Here is a 12,500-nt window from a genome sequence, read left to right on the forward strand (position 1 = left end):
TTATATACATGTATAATTTAATTTAGAATTTATTATTTGTGTCCCCACATTAGTATGGGATATCTCCCAAACTAGAAGGTTGTGGCACAGTAATACAGTTCTACCACGACTACTACTGTAGTGGATAATAACAATATAGAAATTTATTGAAGTACGTCAAGTCTTCTAGCACTGGCGCACTAAATAGGGACCCTGCACATTGAAATCAACTTAAATTGACTCAACTTAAATCGTATGTTTGTTTTTGAGGAGAGGGGAAAACCAGAGTACCTGGAGAAAAACCGAACAGCAAGGATAGAAATGCAGCAATCACATCTATGAAAAATCAACTATAAGAGCAGAACATTGTGCTTTATAAGGTGACATGTAACCAGTCGATCTCATTGCCTGAAGAAGACTTACCTCATGCAGTCAAAACATCACTACCTGCACCACAAGTCACAACATCGTGAGACCAACGATAATACTATACAATATTAGTATCACCCAACTAGTGTACTATGCAAATCCTGCATTTTAATTGGCTACGCTACTAGAGGACTATTACTAATAGTCCTCGAGTAGTGAAATGCGTGACGGTTTCTTTAGTTTTAATCCCAAATAAATATTATAAATTCTTTAACTTTCACTTGCTAATTTTTTGATTGCCTTTTCTGTCCGAATAGCCTCATGGGCTATTGACCTGTAGCCCACAATAATTGTTAATTATTATGTGCTCAGAAGGAAGACATTATTGCTCACCTGTAATTCTGGAGCATCTAAAACTTTAAATGGAATCTTGGAAATTTTTCGTGTGGACTGAAAAAGATTTAAAAACTATGATGATGAAGGAAATGCCATAGCTACATGTACTAAATGCTCACTGTTACTCAGTAAATGTAAATTCTATTTCTAACTTAACCCATTGACTCTTAGGAGAGATTTTACTCTGTCTAATGTCCTAGGGAGCTTGAGTCCTGAGTCAATGGGTTAAGTTTTCTTGCCAACTGTGGCATTTCAAATACGTACCGGTAAGTAACTACTAATTTCCTAAGTACAACTGTACCGCTGTATGTCTAAATATACAGTAGACATACTATTATTTTACATGTTGAAAAAGTACATGTAGTATATAAGGGTTGAAAGTTAGTTTGGAACTTCACGGAAATCTTTGTTATGTTATACACTCTTAATCAAAGGTAAATCAAGATCACCTAGTGTACATGTACATAGTTATTTTCCCATTATTTTACAACTTCAACACAAAAACACTTAATCACGAGTGCTGTACGTAATAACTGTTTGGACTTCAACTCTGTACTGACCTTTCTTGGTGATCTCAGAAGTCTTTGGCTAAAAAGAGAGTTATTTATCAAATGGTTAATTACTACAGAGCCAACCTCTTTTAAGAGCTACAGGAATGGTACAAGGATTTAATTGACTGATCACAATGGAGAGCATCTGAAGAAGTACAGTAATCAGACAGTCATACACGTCGGTTAGACTGCAAGAAATAGTCATTTCAATACCGGCAGCTTCCTGAGTTGCTTTGCCAATGTTTATGGCTTTAGTCCGGATTAGTTTTCAGGTTCATTTAAGTTTAAGAATAGAGTCTAAAGCGTTTGTTGCAGCTTTGATGTGCAGCATGCACAAGAGTACATGTACAGTTTTGAATTCATAATGACCAGTAGGTAAAAGTAAAAAAAGAGTTAATAACAATGGTTTAAGGCCACAAACAATGTACGATTACATAAAAGGAATTTGATCCCCCAACTGAGCGTAGTGCTGAGAAGGACAGTTGTTTGTGTAATCAGTACACAGACTGGAGTATTTCTACATAGTTGATTGACAGTCAGTACAGTACAGTCATTCTCAATGACTCTGAAGATGACTTTCACTGGAGTTGTCCAAACACAAGCCACAAACAACAGTGCTTCTCAGCACTACACTCACCTAGAGGATTAACTTCCATCAAGGTGAATAGAGTTATGTTGGCTCCACCTACGATTAAGCACTTGCTGGCCTGTACATTCATTTTATAGTTTGCAAGCATTTTCCTTCAGGTTGACTGTAAGGTACGTGTAAGGTAAAGTCTCCTACGAGCCTAAAAGGCCCATCATCAGTTACTCCCAGCATTAGATTCGCCGGTACCCATTTATACACCTGGGTGGAGAGAGGCACTGTGAGAGTAAAGTGTCTTGCCCAAGAACACAACACAATGTCCCCGGACAGGACCCAAACCTGGACCACTCGATCTGGAGTCGAGCGCACTAACCATGAGGCCACCGCACCTCCCACCAGCTTGACTGTAAACTTGTTTAAAAGCTCTTTTGCACTCGTTATTTTATCTAGCAATCCTGACGAATTTAAAACTGAACTTCTGACAGTTGAAAATATCTGTGAGTAGCAAACTTACATGTACAACAATAATTACCTTTTCTTTCCAACAGGAGAAAGAGAATAGGAAGCAACTGATTCAGTGTCATCCTGTTTACTTCTCTTCACCTGATACTAAACAAAAAACAACAGGTGGTGGTTGCTCGAAGCCTGGTTAGTGCTAACCATTGGTTTTAAGAGGTATCAAAACCTACAGGTTTCCATGGTATTTAACGCTGGTTAGCACTAACCATGCTTCGAGCAAACTGGGCCAGAAATGTTACTAACAATGAATCGTACTGCAGTCAAACAGTGAACTATTTCCCCACCAAAGGGGTGTCCCACTAATGAGTAAAATCCTTACAAGTTATAATGTTCAACATACAGTAGTTACAAACCTGGAATATACTATGCACATGGTTACTGTTGCTAGATAATGCTCTTCTTTCCTCCTGTGGAACCTCCTGCAAGAAAGACAATATTATATAGTTGGGAAATAATAACTAGATTTGAGTGTACACGTACATTTGAGAATGCAGATATCCAATAGAACCTTCTTGATGCAATGCAACCCTCCAAATGAATATGGCGCAGTTTTTACACAGCCTTAATTTTATTCTTGTCAATGTGGGCATGGAAAAAACAAGGACAACACAGTGCACCACTTACAAGTAAAACAGTTAGTCTGCACGGTCTTTGCCTCCTAAAACAGCTCCTAAAACAGCTACTTACAGATTTTCCTTTGCTGTATGCCAGATGATTATAGTTGACAATAGGAAACCCCCTTAGGGAACCAAAGTGTTAAACGAACATACCATATAACAAGCGCCGCACAGGAATAAACACCACCATCATAAATTACACCCACTCAACCTTCAGCAAGAGAAATATTTACTAAACAATGTTGTGTTTAATCCAATCCATACCTGTACATTAATCTTAAGATACACTCAGGGAAATATAGCTTAAAGGGCTCTTTCGATACTCTACCTTAAGATCTTCTATTTCGGCACCAAGCAATTCATTCTTTAAAAGACACTGATATGCCATACCCTCTGAAAAACAGTAGGAAATATTTTGAGTCTTAACAGTCAAAATAAAGTCATCTGAACATGATGGCCAAAGGCAGAAAATCAAATGTTTTACATGTAAACTTTTATCTTGAGTTTATAAAGCCCTCATAATAATGATCACATAAATGATTTTCTTATTTATACCATACATGTAACTTAATAATTCAATAGCTTAGAGACTTTTATACATTAAAGGTCTATTCACCTTTGGAATCCACACTAGCATCCCTGACAATGAAAAGAAAATGTTGTTTCTTTTTAGTAAAAAACTAACTTAATCAAGCACAAGAGCAATGCATCGTGGCTGCTGCCTGAATGCAATAGCTACAGGTGCATCTTACAATCGCTTTCACATTAATTTTTCCAAGCCACGTTGCGAAATTCGTTGAATTTCACTGAATGAGCCCTTTGCCGTCCGAGGTTCATAACATCATAAACAAGAGGTTCGAGGATTCAACACCATTCAAAATAGTGCCGTAATTATAATTTACCAAGAAAGACAAATGTAAATATTGTTGATTGGTTTGTACGTACAGGGAGTCAGTGAGAACAGACTCAAGCATTGAAAAATTTAATTGCTGATGATTGTTTTGTAAATGATAGAGGCCAAGTATGAAGTGGCAGAAATAAAATAATTTAAGGCTAATTGAAAATTGAAGAGAAAAAATACAGGTGGAGATCTTTGCTCGAAAGTTATGGTGATGCCTGAAATTGATGTTTCTTCACGTGAAAAACTGGACAGCGCCTCTGCTCACCTTGTAAAAATGTCGTTGTCTGCCAATAAAATTGGTTCGGAGGGTCAAAATTTGGAGTATAATTGCAGCCCAAATCCCTAGTCGGCAAACGACTCATTAAAGCTCTGGACGGCACGTTGGCATGTAAACAAACCCATGGACAATATTTACATTTGTCTTTCTCAGTAAAATTTAACTACGACGCCATTTTGAATGGTGTTGAATCCTCAAACCACTCGTTTCAATGTCACAAACCTCGGAGAGCAAAGGGTTCATTAAGTGAAGTTGCAAAGTTCAATCTGGTAGAAGTTGGGAAGTTCATTTCAAAGTTTGCAATTTGGTTGTCTAATTCGCCACATAATTGGCTACTTCGCAACCTAGTATCAAATTTCCTAAGGAACTTCGCCAACGTAGCATGGCAAAGTAATGTGAAATTGACTGTAAGAGGAACCTGAATATCTAGAATACTATTTACGATACTGCAACATCAGAAAAGTCTCAAACTACATCATTTTTACTTCCCGCACAAAATATAATGCTTAATAAATTAGTTATTGTATTTTAATTTAATGAAAGTAGAGGTCATTAAAATTATGACATGCCAATTTTAGAAAGCTTTTCAGCAGATTTACAAGACCCAAAAGAAAAACATGGTTCAAAAGTTTCATGCCTCAAAACTGCTTGATATGAAGATACAAGTACATGTACAAAGAGATTTCAGGTCCCTGTAACAAGCATGAAAGGTTTTGGAATTTTTGAGAAACAAGCACAAGGATTTCTGAATTAATTAGTCTGATGCTCTAATCAGTCACTTGTCCCAAACCTTTAAAATGGATTGCCTTCTGATGCTTGCTTTAGAGCTAAAAGGTCTATCAATGTTAACTTAAAAGAGAAAAAGGACTTTAACGCTGACCGTTTTACTGCACCACTCTTCATTGGCTCACTATTTTCCTGTAAATAAAAGTAAAAATATACACTGTGACAATAATAGTACTATTTTAATACTAGATCGAAGAACAGTATAGATAATTCAATTTTACATGGAAACAGGATGATAAAATTTCAACTTTAAATCAAAATAATAATTTCCTTCAACCCATTGACATCTCAAACGAGCTAGGACGCACCCATTGGACAAGTAAAATTGTCTGGCATTAGACAGAGTAAAATTTGTTACGTCTCACTCCCAGGAGTCAATTTTATAATATTACTTATACAATTTTTATACATATAAATACAAGTACAGTATCTATTACATACCTGAACAAGATTAAAATTGAGCTGCCATGCTGGACTTGTTCGACTTGGTATAAACCTGTAATATTGAAAAAATAAAGTATACATGTATGTATTTTAAATGTTACCCTCAACAGTCCACATAAAGATTTTCACTGTCATGAAGACGAGGATGAAATACCAATTTAACCTTACAGTAAAATAAGAGTTCTAATCTTATCAAAATACTTTATGCCATAAAACACAAGAATTCAAATAATGAAAGACTTTAGGTGCTAATAATGGTTCAGTCTTGAAAATGATTAATTAATTAATGGACACCACAAGTCAGATGTTGGTTTTTAAGCAGAAGAGAAAACTGGAGTACCCCAAAAAAGTCCAAAATAGAGAACAAACATACATGTACACTGTAATACCCAGGTATACATTTTTTATGCCAAGTCACCATTCAGGGGTTTCAATAAGATTTAAACTTGTCAGATGAACTACTGTTGTCATCATTCAAATATATTTTAATGATTTTTGTCGGCCATCAGTGCTTATTGAAACCACTGATCATTGATCAAACTCCATTTAATCAGCATTGAAGCCATTATTTTACTTTCTTACCTGTCTCCATACTTGTCTCTACTTGGTGAACTTACTGGACTGAAATGTCTTACTCCAGACAGACAGGACTGTTAACAAATGAACGCATTGAAGGAAAGTTAAACAAGGTGGCTTGAAAGGGTTTTCTACAGGTAACAGTGAGTTTTTGACTATAAAAAATTGCGATAAAACATTTCTTAAAATCATTTTAAGATCAAAAAAATTTGCTAAAAAATTGCTAAAAAGCGACAACGTTTCGACGTTAGCTAAACGTCATTATCAAGTCAAAATATGTTAGTGAGTTTGGGTCTATAAATACTAAAAAAACAATAGCTGATTAAAAGCTGTAACGTGGGTAAATAATAATTAAAAAATTAAACAAAAAGTTTCGCACATATGGAGTCCATCTGGGTATTTAAACTGGGCTTAAGATTCTTGATGAAGAGCATTTCAAATACTAGACAATCAAATTTGCCCTGGCACTTTCTTAAAACTGTGAATTGGTCTTCTTTCAATACATCGTGCCTATGCCTTGTCATCGACAACAGAGGCTTTCAATGCAGAATGCGCCAAGTTGCGCTCTATATTTAGTCGCCTTGACTATCTAATAAGTCTTATTGATTCTGCCATTAACAATTTTCTTTTTCGAAATGCTTCAGTGAACACAGCAAAAAGTAACAATGACGATAGTAGAACAGTAAGAATTAGTCTTCCATTTAAAGATCAAGTGGCCGCTAATGCGGTTCGTAAGCAGTTACGCGATCTTAGCCATAAGATTGGCCCTACTTTGCAGCCAGTTTTCGTGAGCAAGAAATTGATCACCATACTGGATGATAAATTTTCTGGCTTTCTTGCTCACATCATTACTTCCTGTCACCCATTTAAACTGATTCATCAGCTAATGTGAGCAGCTAAAGTATTATGTATGTGGCTTATGCACATGCCTCAGTTAAAATATCTTTTTCAGCCTCCGTAAAAAGGGGACATTTTTTTGTGTACACTGTAGATGTAGAGAGGTAATGTCAACCCACTGACTCCAGAACTGCCCCCTCCGTCCCCTCCCTCAGACTCACTCCTAGGAGTCAATGGGTTAACGAGGCAGTGTCAATTCTGCTCTATTAAACTTCCTCTGAAGACTAAAAAACGTCTTTGTAACAAGACAAAAAAAGTGGTATTTTCTTGTCACTATGAAACAGATTTCTTCACTGAAGGTATTTTTGTCGCATGGAAAAGTTAGTCAACTTTTCAAATTTGGAACATAACGATATTGCTGATTTTTCACACATGTGGCTAACAGTTTTTTTCACCCTCACAAACAAAACAATTATTTTGCAGTAGAATATTAAAACTCATAGATCCCAGTTTTCAAGAGGATCGGTATGGGGCAAACAACATTACCATGGTGATATCATGATCAATCCTAGGAAAATTTTAATCTGATATTGTCTTTGCAAAGTAAGGAATAAAATGTGTGTGCCACATGTACAGTTACGAGTTTCACTTAGTTTCAACTGAAAATAGTACTGAAAATACTAATGCTTTAAAAGTGCCCCTTTAAATTGTCCCATTATACCGTGCAGTGTTTCATGAATGAGTCTAAGGACTGCACAAGGAAAAACAGCTTTAAAAAATCATACTACCCAGTGTCCAAATATCTACATGTACGATAGTGTGGTAAGATTGAGTGTCACTAAGTTTTCAAGTACTGGTTTTCCTGACAACTAGAGCAGGAAAAGATTAACTCTCAAAACTCAACTCAAGAGTCCATGTAGGCTCAGACTTCCAACGGTTGGTAATTTGTTATAACCGTCCTATATACTCCCCACTCCTGGAGTGGCAAGTACCATGGGTGTGACAAGCCACAAACGGCTGGAAATCCGAGCCAAACTCACAAGTTTTTCAGTGTTGAGTGAATGGTTTGCTTCATGAATCATGAAGCAATGCTGTTAATTAATTAAGCAGTACCTTGTCTTGCAATGATATTGCAAGAAGACTTGCAAGACAAACAACAGAGAACGTTTCACCATAAAATAGTGCCTTGACATTATGCTGCAGGTATCTTGGAACTTATCTCCCTTACTGTTTACAATTAATGGCAATCGAACACTACATGCAATCCTCCGCATGATATCTGTTTCATACTCACAGAATTATGAAGTGGGCTTCGTCCATTTGGTTGGCGAAGAAGTCTTCTTTCATATTCTGGATCCATGTTCAGCTGTTTTAATGTTTTTTATGCGGAATGATGATAAATTCTCTGACGTACGTTAAACAGACCAATGGAGTTCTACTGAAAACGGTGCTGTTCACGTAAAGAACAACAAATCTGGTAAACGAGTTTCTGAAAGAGATGTCAAATCCGAAGGTATGACCCTCCAATGCCACGTTGAAGGACTGCTAATAAGCAAACAGGTGAATGGTTCGAAACATAAATTGCCACAAATTCCGCTCCAAGTTTGCTCTTTCAGTTTCAGGCTTAAGTATTGAATGGTAAAGCAATAAACATAACAGACGTCTTATATACAGCGAGTGAAAACTTGAAGGTCGTTTCAAACGCGAAGCGAACTGACTTTTGAGGACGGATTTAAAACCTGCCTCAACAACATAATTTTCAACTCAACTTGGTTTCTCCTAAGCCCTTGAAATCGACGTAAAGATATGAAGACAAACGTGTTTGCAACAGGTCAAGGTTCTACTGCGACCAAAAAACGTTCCAAGGTACGATCAGCAGTGTCCAACCATGCTCTTTCCTTTGTGTGTACGTTCGGCAAAAGAAACCACAGCTGTTTAAATCCAGTGGAATAAAGACAGATAAGCAGAAGTGTGAGAAATTTATCGGCACACGTGTCCGGCCGTTGTCTTTCAAAGTTGTAATTTTCAAATGCAAACTGCCAAATTGTTGTTTTTTTGACGCTGTTAACCAACATCCGGGACATCAAATGATCAAAACAAAAAAAATGAGAAGAAGCCTGGGAATGCCGCCTCTTCCCAGGTTACGCGCGGTAATTAACATGGCGGTACAGTGTACAAAAAAACTTTTTCTTTCCTCAGCTCAAAATTCTGATATTTGACCGAGATACAAAGTGCAGATTGTCATGTTCCTGAAGACCTTTAGAGTAAAGTCAAGTACTGCGATTCGGGGATCTGATCGGTAAATCTATGCATTTCTTAAATATATTTAAGCTCATCACGATCGCGGGTTAAAAATATAAGCAGCTTCTATTTTTTTTTAATTTAATTGTAAAAGCTTTTGCTGTTAAAGGTTTATTGCCTATGCGACCTAAACATTGGACTTAGACTGGGAAACCCTAAAACCCGGAATCCGGAATCCGGAATCACAGGTCATTGTTTTACCAATACAGAGAGTAGAAACTATCCTAAACATTCATAAAAGCTAACCTTAGGCCTAAAAAAGTTTGTTTAGGCCTAATTAGGCCTAAGGTTAGCTTTTATGAATGTTTAGGATAGTTTCTACTCTCTGTATTGGTAAAACAATGACCTGTGATTCCGGATTCCGGATTCCAGGTCTTAGGGTTGCCCACTTAGACTCATCAAGTTTAAATGTCTATATGTCAAATCCCGTTGCTGAGAACCCTCTTAAGTAATGCACCTATCAATGTTAAGCCCCAGAGGGGGATTGGGGGGAGGGGGAAAATTTGATTGTACAACATATCCCCAGGGTGGGGAATTTGACATGGCCACCATCTTGGATAATGAAGATGGCTTGGAAATCAATTTTGTTTCCAAGGCTTTTCCCTCCCCAGGTAGTGAGGGAAAGGCCCTGGGAACGAGGTGGCTGAACTAAAGGTAAGTGGTACATACACTCTTATTGTGTGCAGCCTGTGGTCCCTGAGAAGCATATTCAGAAGAAAATTATGGAAGTAGTCTTGAACAGGAATCAAACCTATTACTTTCCAGTTACTAGTCTCAATATGCTACCAATGAGCTATGGGAGACTTGTAGGAACTTTGGCCATGAACAAAGTTCATGTGAAAAACAACATAACTGAAAAGTTCATCATTTCATTTATTCACTGGGCTTACTGGTAACCCATTCGCACCTATTAAAAGCGGCCCCATTCGGCGTTATCCAAAGTAAAATCTGTAAGTCTTGATGAGCAGTCTCAGATTGGGAAGGGTTAAAACTTGTTATCTCATTAACGGCATTCAAGTAGTTTTCAAATGGGGGAAAGCAGAACTGGGCTTTATCTCTCTCTCCCCTCACATGCTTCCTTGGGATCCTGTTAAATTGGATAGTCCCTTGTTTATTTTTCTAGGCGAAAGCTCAGATCAGATATAAGTAGAGCATTCTCCAGCTTATCACAGGATGACTTGTCAGATTTAATTCCAAACAAAGAAGAGATAACTGTGATGAGGATTATGACTCATTCTGGACAGAATATTACCGTTTATTGCCACAATGGGGAACCAATATTCTTTGAAATGGATAAGCAGGTGATCCCTACAGGTAATTATCATTTTTAGTGGTAGTTAAACCATACTCAGAAATCTTAACTGCAACCTGCTTATGGTGTCTTAACATGTGAAAATTTAGTCTGAATAATAATGCTAGGAAGTGGATCCTCAACCCAACAGCCAAAGCTGGAACCACCTTATACACAGCCAATACCATAAATAATAGCACCTTCAGGAATGTACTTCTCAGTAGCTTTCATTTGAATGGTCACACCTTAGGATTACACCTACAGACTCAAAAGATAGAACCGCTTTGTACAGCATAGTAAACAACACCACTGGAAAGTACTGCTCAGTAGCTTTCAAGAAAGTACTTTTCAGTGGCTTTCATTTGAATGCAAAAGTTTGGTTTTATCAACGGAGTTGATAATGTAAATTGGCCACCGTACAGAGATTCTAAAAGCTGACGTTTCGAGTGTTAGCCCTTCATCAGAGCGAATCCTGCTGACGAAGGGCTAACGCTCGAAACGTCAGCTTTTAGAATCTCTGTACGGTGGCCAATTTACATTATCAACACCGTTGATAAAACCAAATTGTTGTATACTAGGTACTTCCCCACCGACTCATCACCACAGTTTCTTTAACCCCCTCCTTTCATTTGAATGGTCATCTTTAGGATGACAGCCACAGATTCATAACTTGGGAATCACCTTGCATAGTATCATACACAGCACCACAGGAAAGTACTGCTCAGTAGCTTTCATTTAAATACTCACACTTTAGGATTACACCAGTCCTGTGGACTAAAAAGATAGAACCACCTTGTACAGCATAATAAACAGCACCACAGGAACGTACTGGTCAGTAGCTTTCATTTGAATGGTCATACTTCAGGATTTCACCCACAGACTCAAAAGATAGAACCACCTTGTACAGCATAATAAACAGCACCACAGGAAAGTACTGCTTAGTAACTTTCATTTGAATGGTCACACTTCAGGATTTCACTCACAGACTCAAAAGATAGAACCTCAGCAGCTTTGATTTGGACAGTCATTTTTAGCACATTTAAATTGAATTATTGGATAATACTGCTCAGCAGCAGCATTTTTCTTGAACAGTCACACTCTAGGTATTCAGCCACAGACTTGAAAGTTAGAACCTCAAGCTCTTTGTTCAGCATAATATTAAACAGCACCACAGAGTAGTCCTGCATAGTAATTTAGTCATTTTATCTTGTAGTTTACACCCTATGGAGATTCCCAGGCATGTTGCTGAGCTTCACAACTTGGCCTCTTGTATTTGACAAATTGAAAGGAGGAGCAGGTACACAAACGTTTTTTGTGCCCTGAACATACGTTGCTTTATCAACCACTGCTTGCTGATAACGACAAGCATTACAATTTTTGTAATGGCATATGGTCCTTTTATCATGCTTACTGAAACAAGCCACTTTTCTGGGACTGTTCTTTATGTTTATTATTACATTATCTTCATTGTGGCCATTTTCGTCTCTCTCTTTCTATCTCTTGCCTTTTCTGTTCCACCTTGTTAGAAACAAGGTTAGCACTAACAGCATTATTCTAAGAAATACTGTGTCAACCAACCACTTCACCTGCTTCAAACACTGCTTTGCCTTGTGTGAACAGTTGGGCAGCTTGTCACATTTTTGTTTGAGAACTTTTAATGGAGCAACTCTAGTTTGTTTTAGACTTAATGCTTCCTGGTGTCATATTACCATCCAGTGGGGTGTCATCATTTGGACAATTTGACAAGGGAACAATCTGCAGTGTGTGTCTCAAAGGGAACAGGTATTGGCAGTGAGTTTGTAGTTTTTGGTTTTGTGTCCATGCAAGTGAGAAACCACACTTGGGGTTTAGTAAATTGGTACTGGTATTTCATTGGTGTTTCTATAATAAATTAACTTATAGTGACGTAAGGCCAGCACACTCAAAACTGGGTGTACAAGAATTTCTAAACAGTGTTAAGCAAGTCAAAATTTTATGCCATGCACAACTTTGTCAACAGTGACAATGAGAAACTGTAAATAAAGACAGCAACATTAATGTAAGTGATGTGTCAAATAAAAGTGATTTAAT

The 12,500-nt window shown here is 37.4% G+C and overlaps 2 protein-coding genes across 2 annotated transcripts in view; one reads left to right on the forward strand and one right to left on the reverse strand.

Annotated features, from left to right (window-relative positions):
• The window catches only part of LOC138022872 (fizzy-related protein homolog), a 16,192-nt gene extending 7,277 nt beyond the window's left edge, over positions 1–8,915 (reverse strand). Inside the window, exons 1-10 of the mRNA XM_068869858.1 lie at positions 8,133–8,915; positions 6,008–6,075; positions 5,423–5,477; positions 5,076–5,113; positions 3,634–3,656; positions 3,346–3,410; positions 2,754–2,819; positions 2,414–2,490; positions 1,305–1,332; positions 742–798 (exon numbers count right to left, since the gene is read on the reverse strand). Of these exons, the coding sequence (XP_068725959.1) occupies positions 742–798; positions 1,305–1,332; positions 2,414–2,490; positions 2,754–2,819; positions 3,346–3,410; positions 3,634–3,656; positions 5,076–5,113; positions 5,423–5,477; positions 6,008–6,075; positions 8,133–8,198 (543 nt within the window). The 5' untranslated portion in view covers positions 8,199–8,915. The remainder of the gene's footprint in view (positions 1–741; positions 799–1,304; positions 1,333–2,413; positions 2,491–2,753; positions 2,820–3,345; positions 3,411–3,633; positions 3,657–5,075; positions 5,114–5,422; positions 5,478–6,007; positions 6,076–8,132) is intronic.
• Positions 8,916–8,966: 51 nt separating this feature from the next.
• The window catches only part of LOC138022873 (eukaryotic translation initiation factor 2D-like), a 17,212-nt gene continuing 13,678 nt past the window's right edge, over positions 8,967–12,500 (forward strand). The window contains exons 1-4 of the mRNA XM_068869859.1: positions 8,967–9,137; positions 10,263–10,453; positions 11,644–11,727; positions 12,113–12,212. Coding sequence (XP_068725960.1) covers positions 9,082–9,137; positions 10,263–10,453; positions 11,644–11,727; positions 12,113–12,212 — 431 coding nt within the window. The 5' untranslated portion in view covers positions 8,967–9,081. The remainder of the gene's footprint in view (positions 9,138–10,262; positions 10,454–11,643; positions 11,728–12,112; positions 12,213–12,500) is intronic.

Source organism: Montipora capricornis, chromosome 11, assembly GCF_036669925.1.
Source record: "Montipora capricornis isolate CH-2021 chromosome 11, ASM3666992v2, whole genome shotgun sequence".
Lineage (NCBI taxonomy): Eukaryota > Metazoa > Cnidaria > Anthozoa > Scleractinia > Acroporidae > Montipora > Montipora capricornis.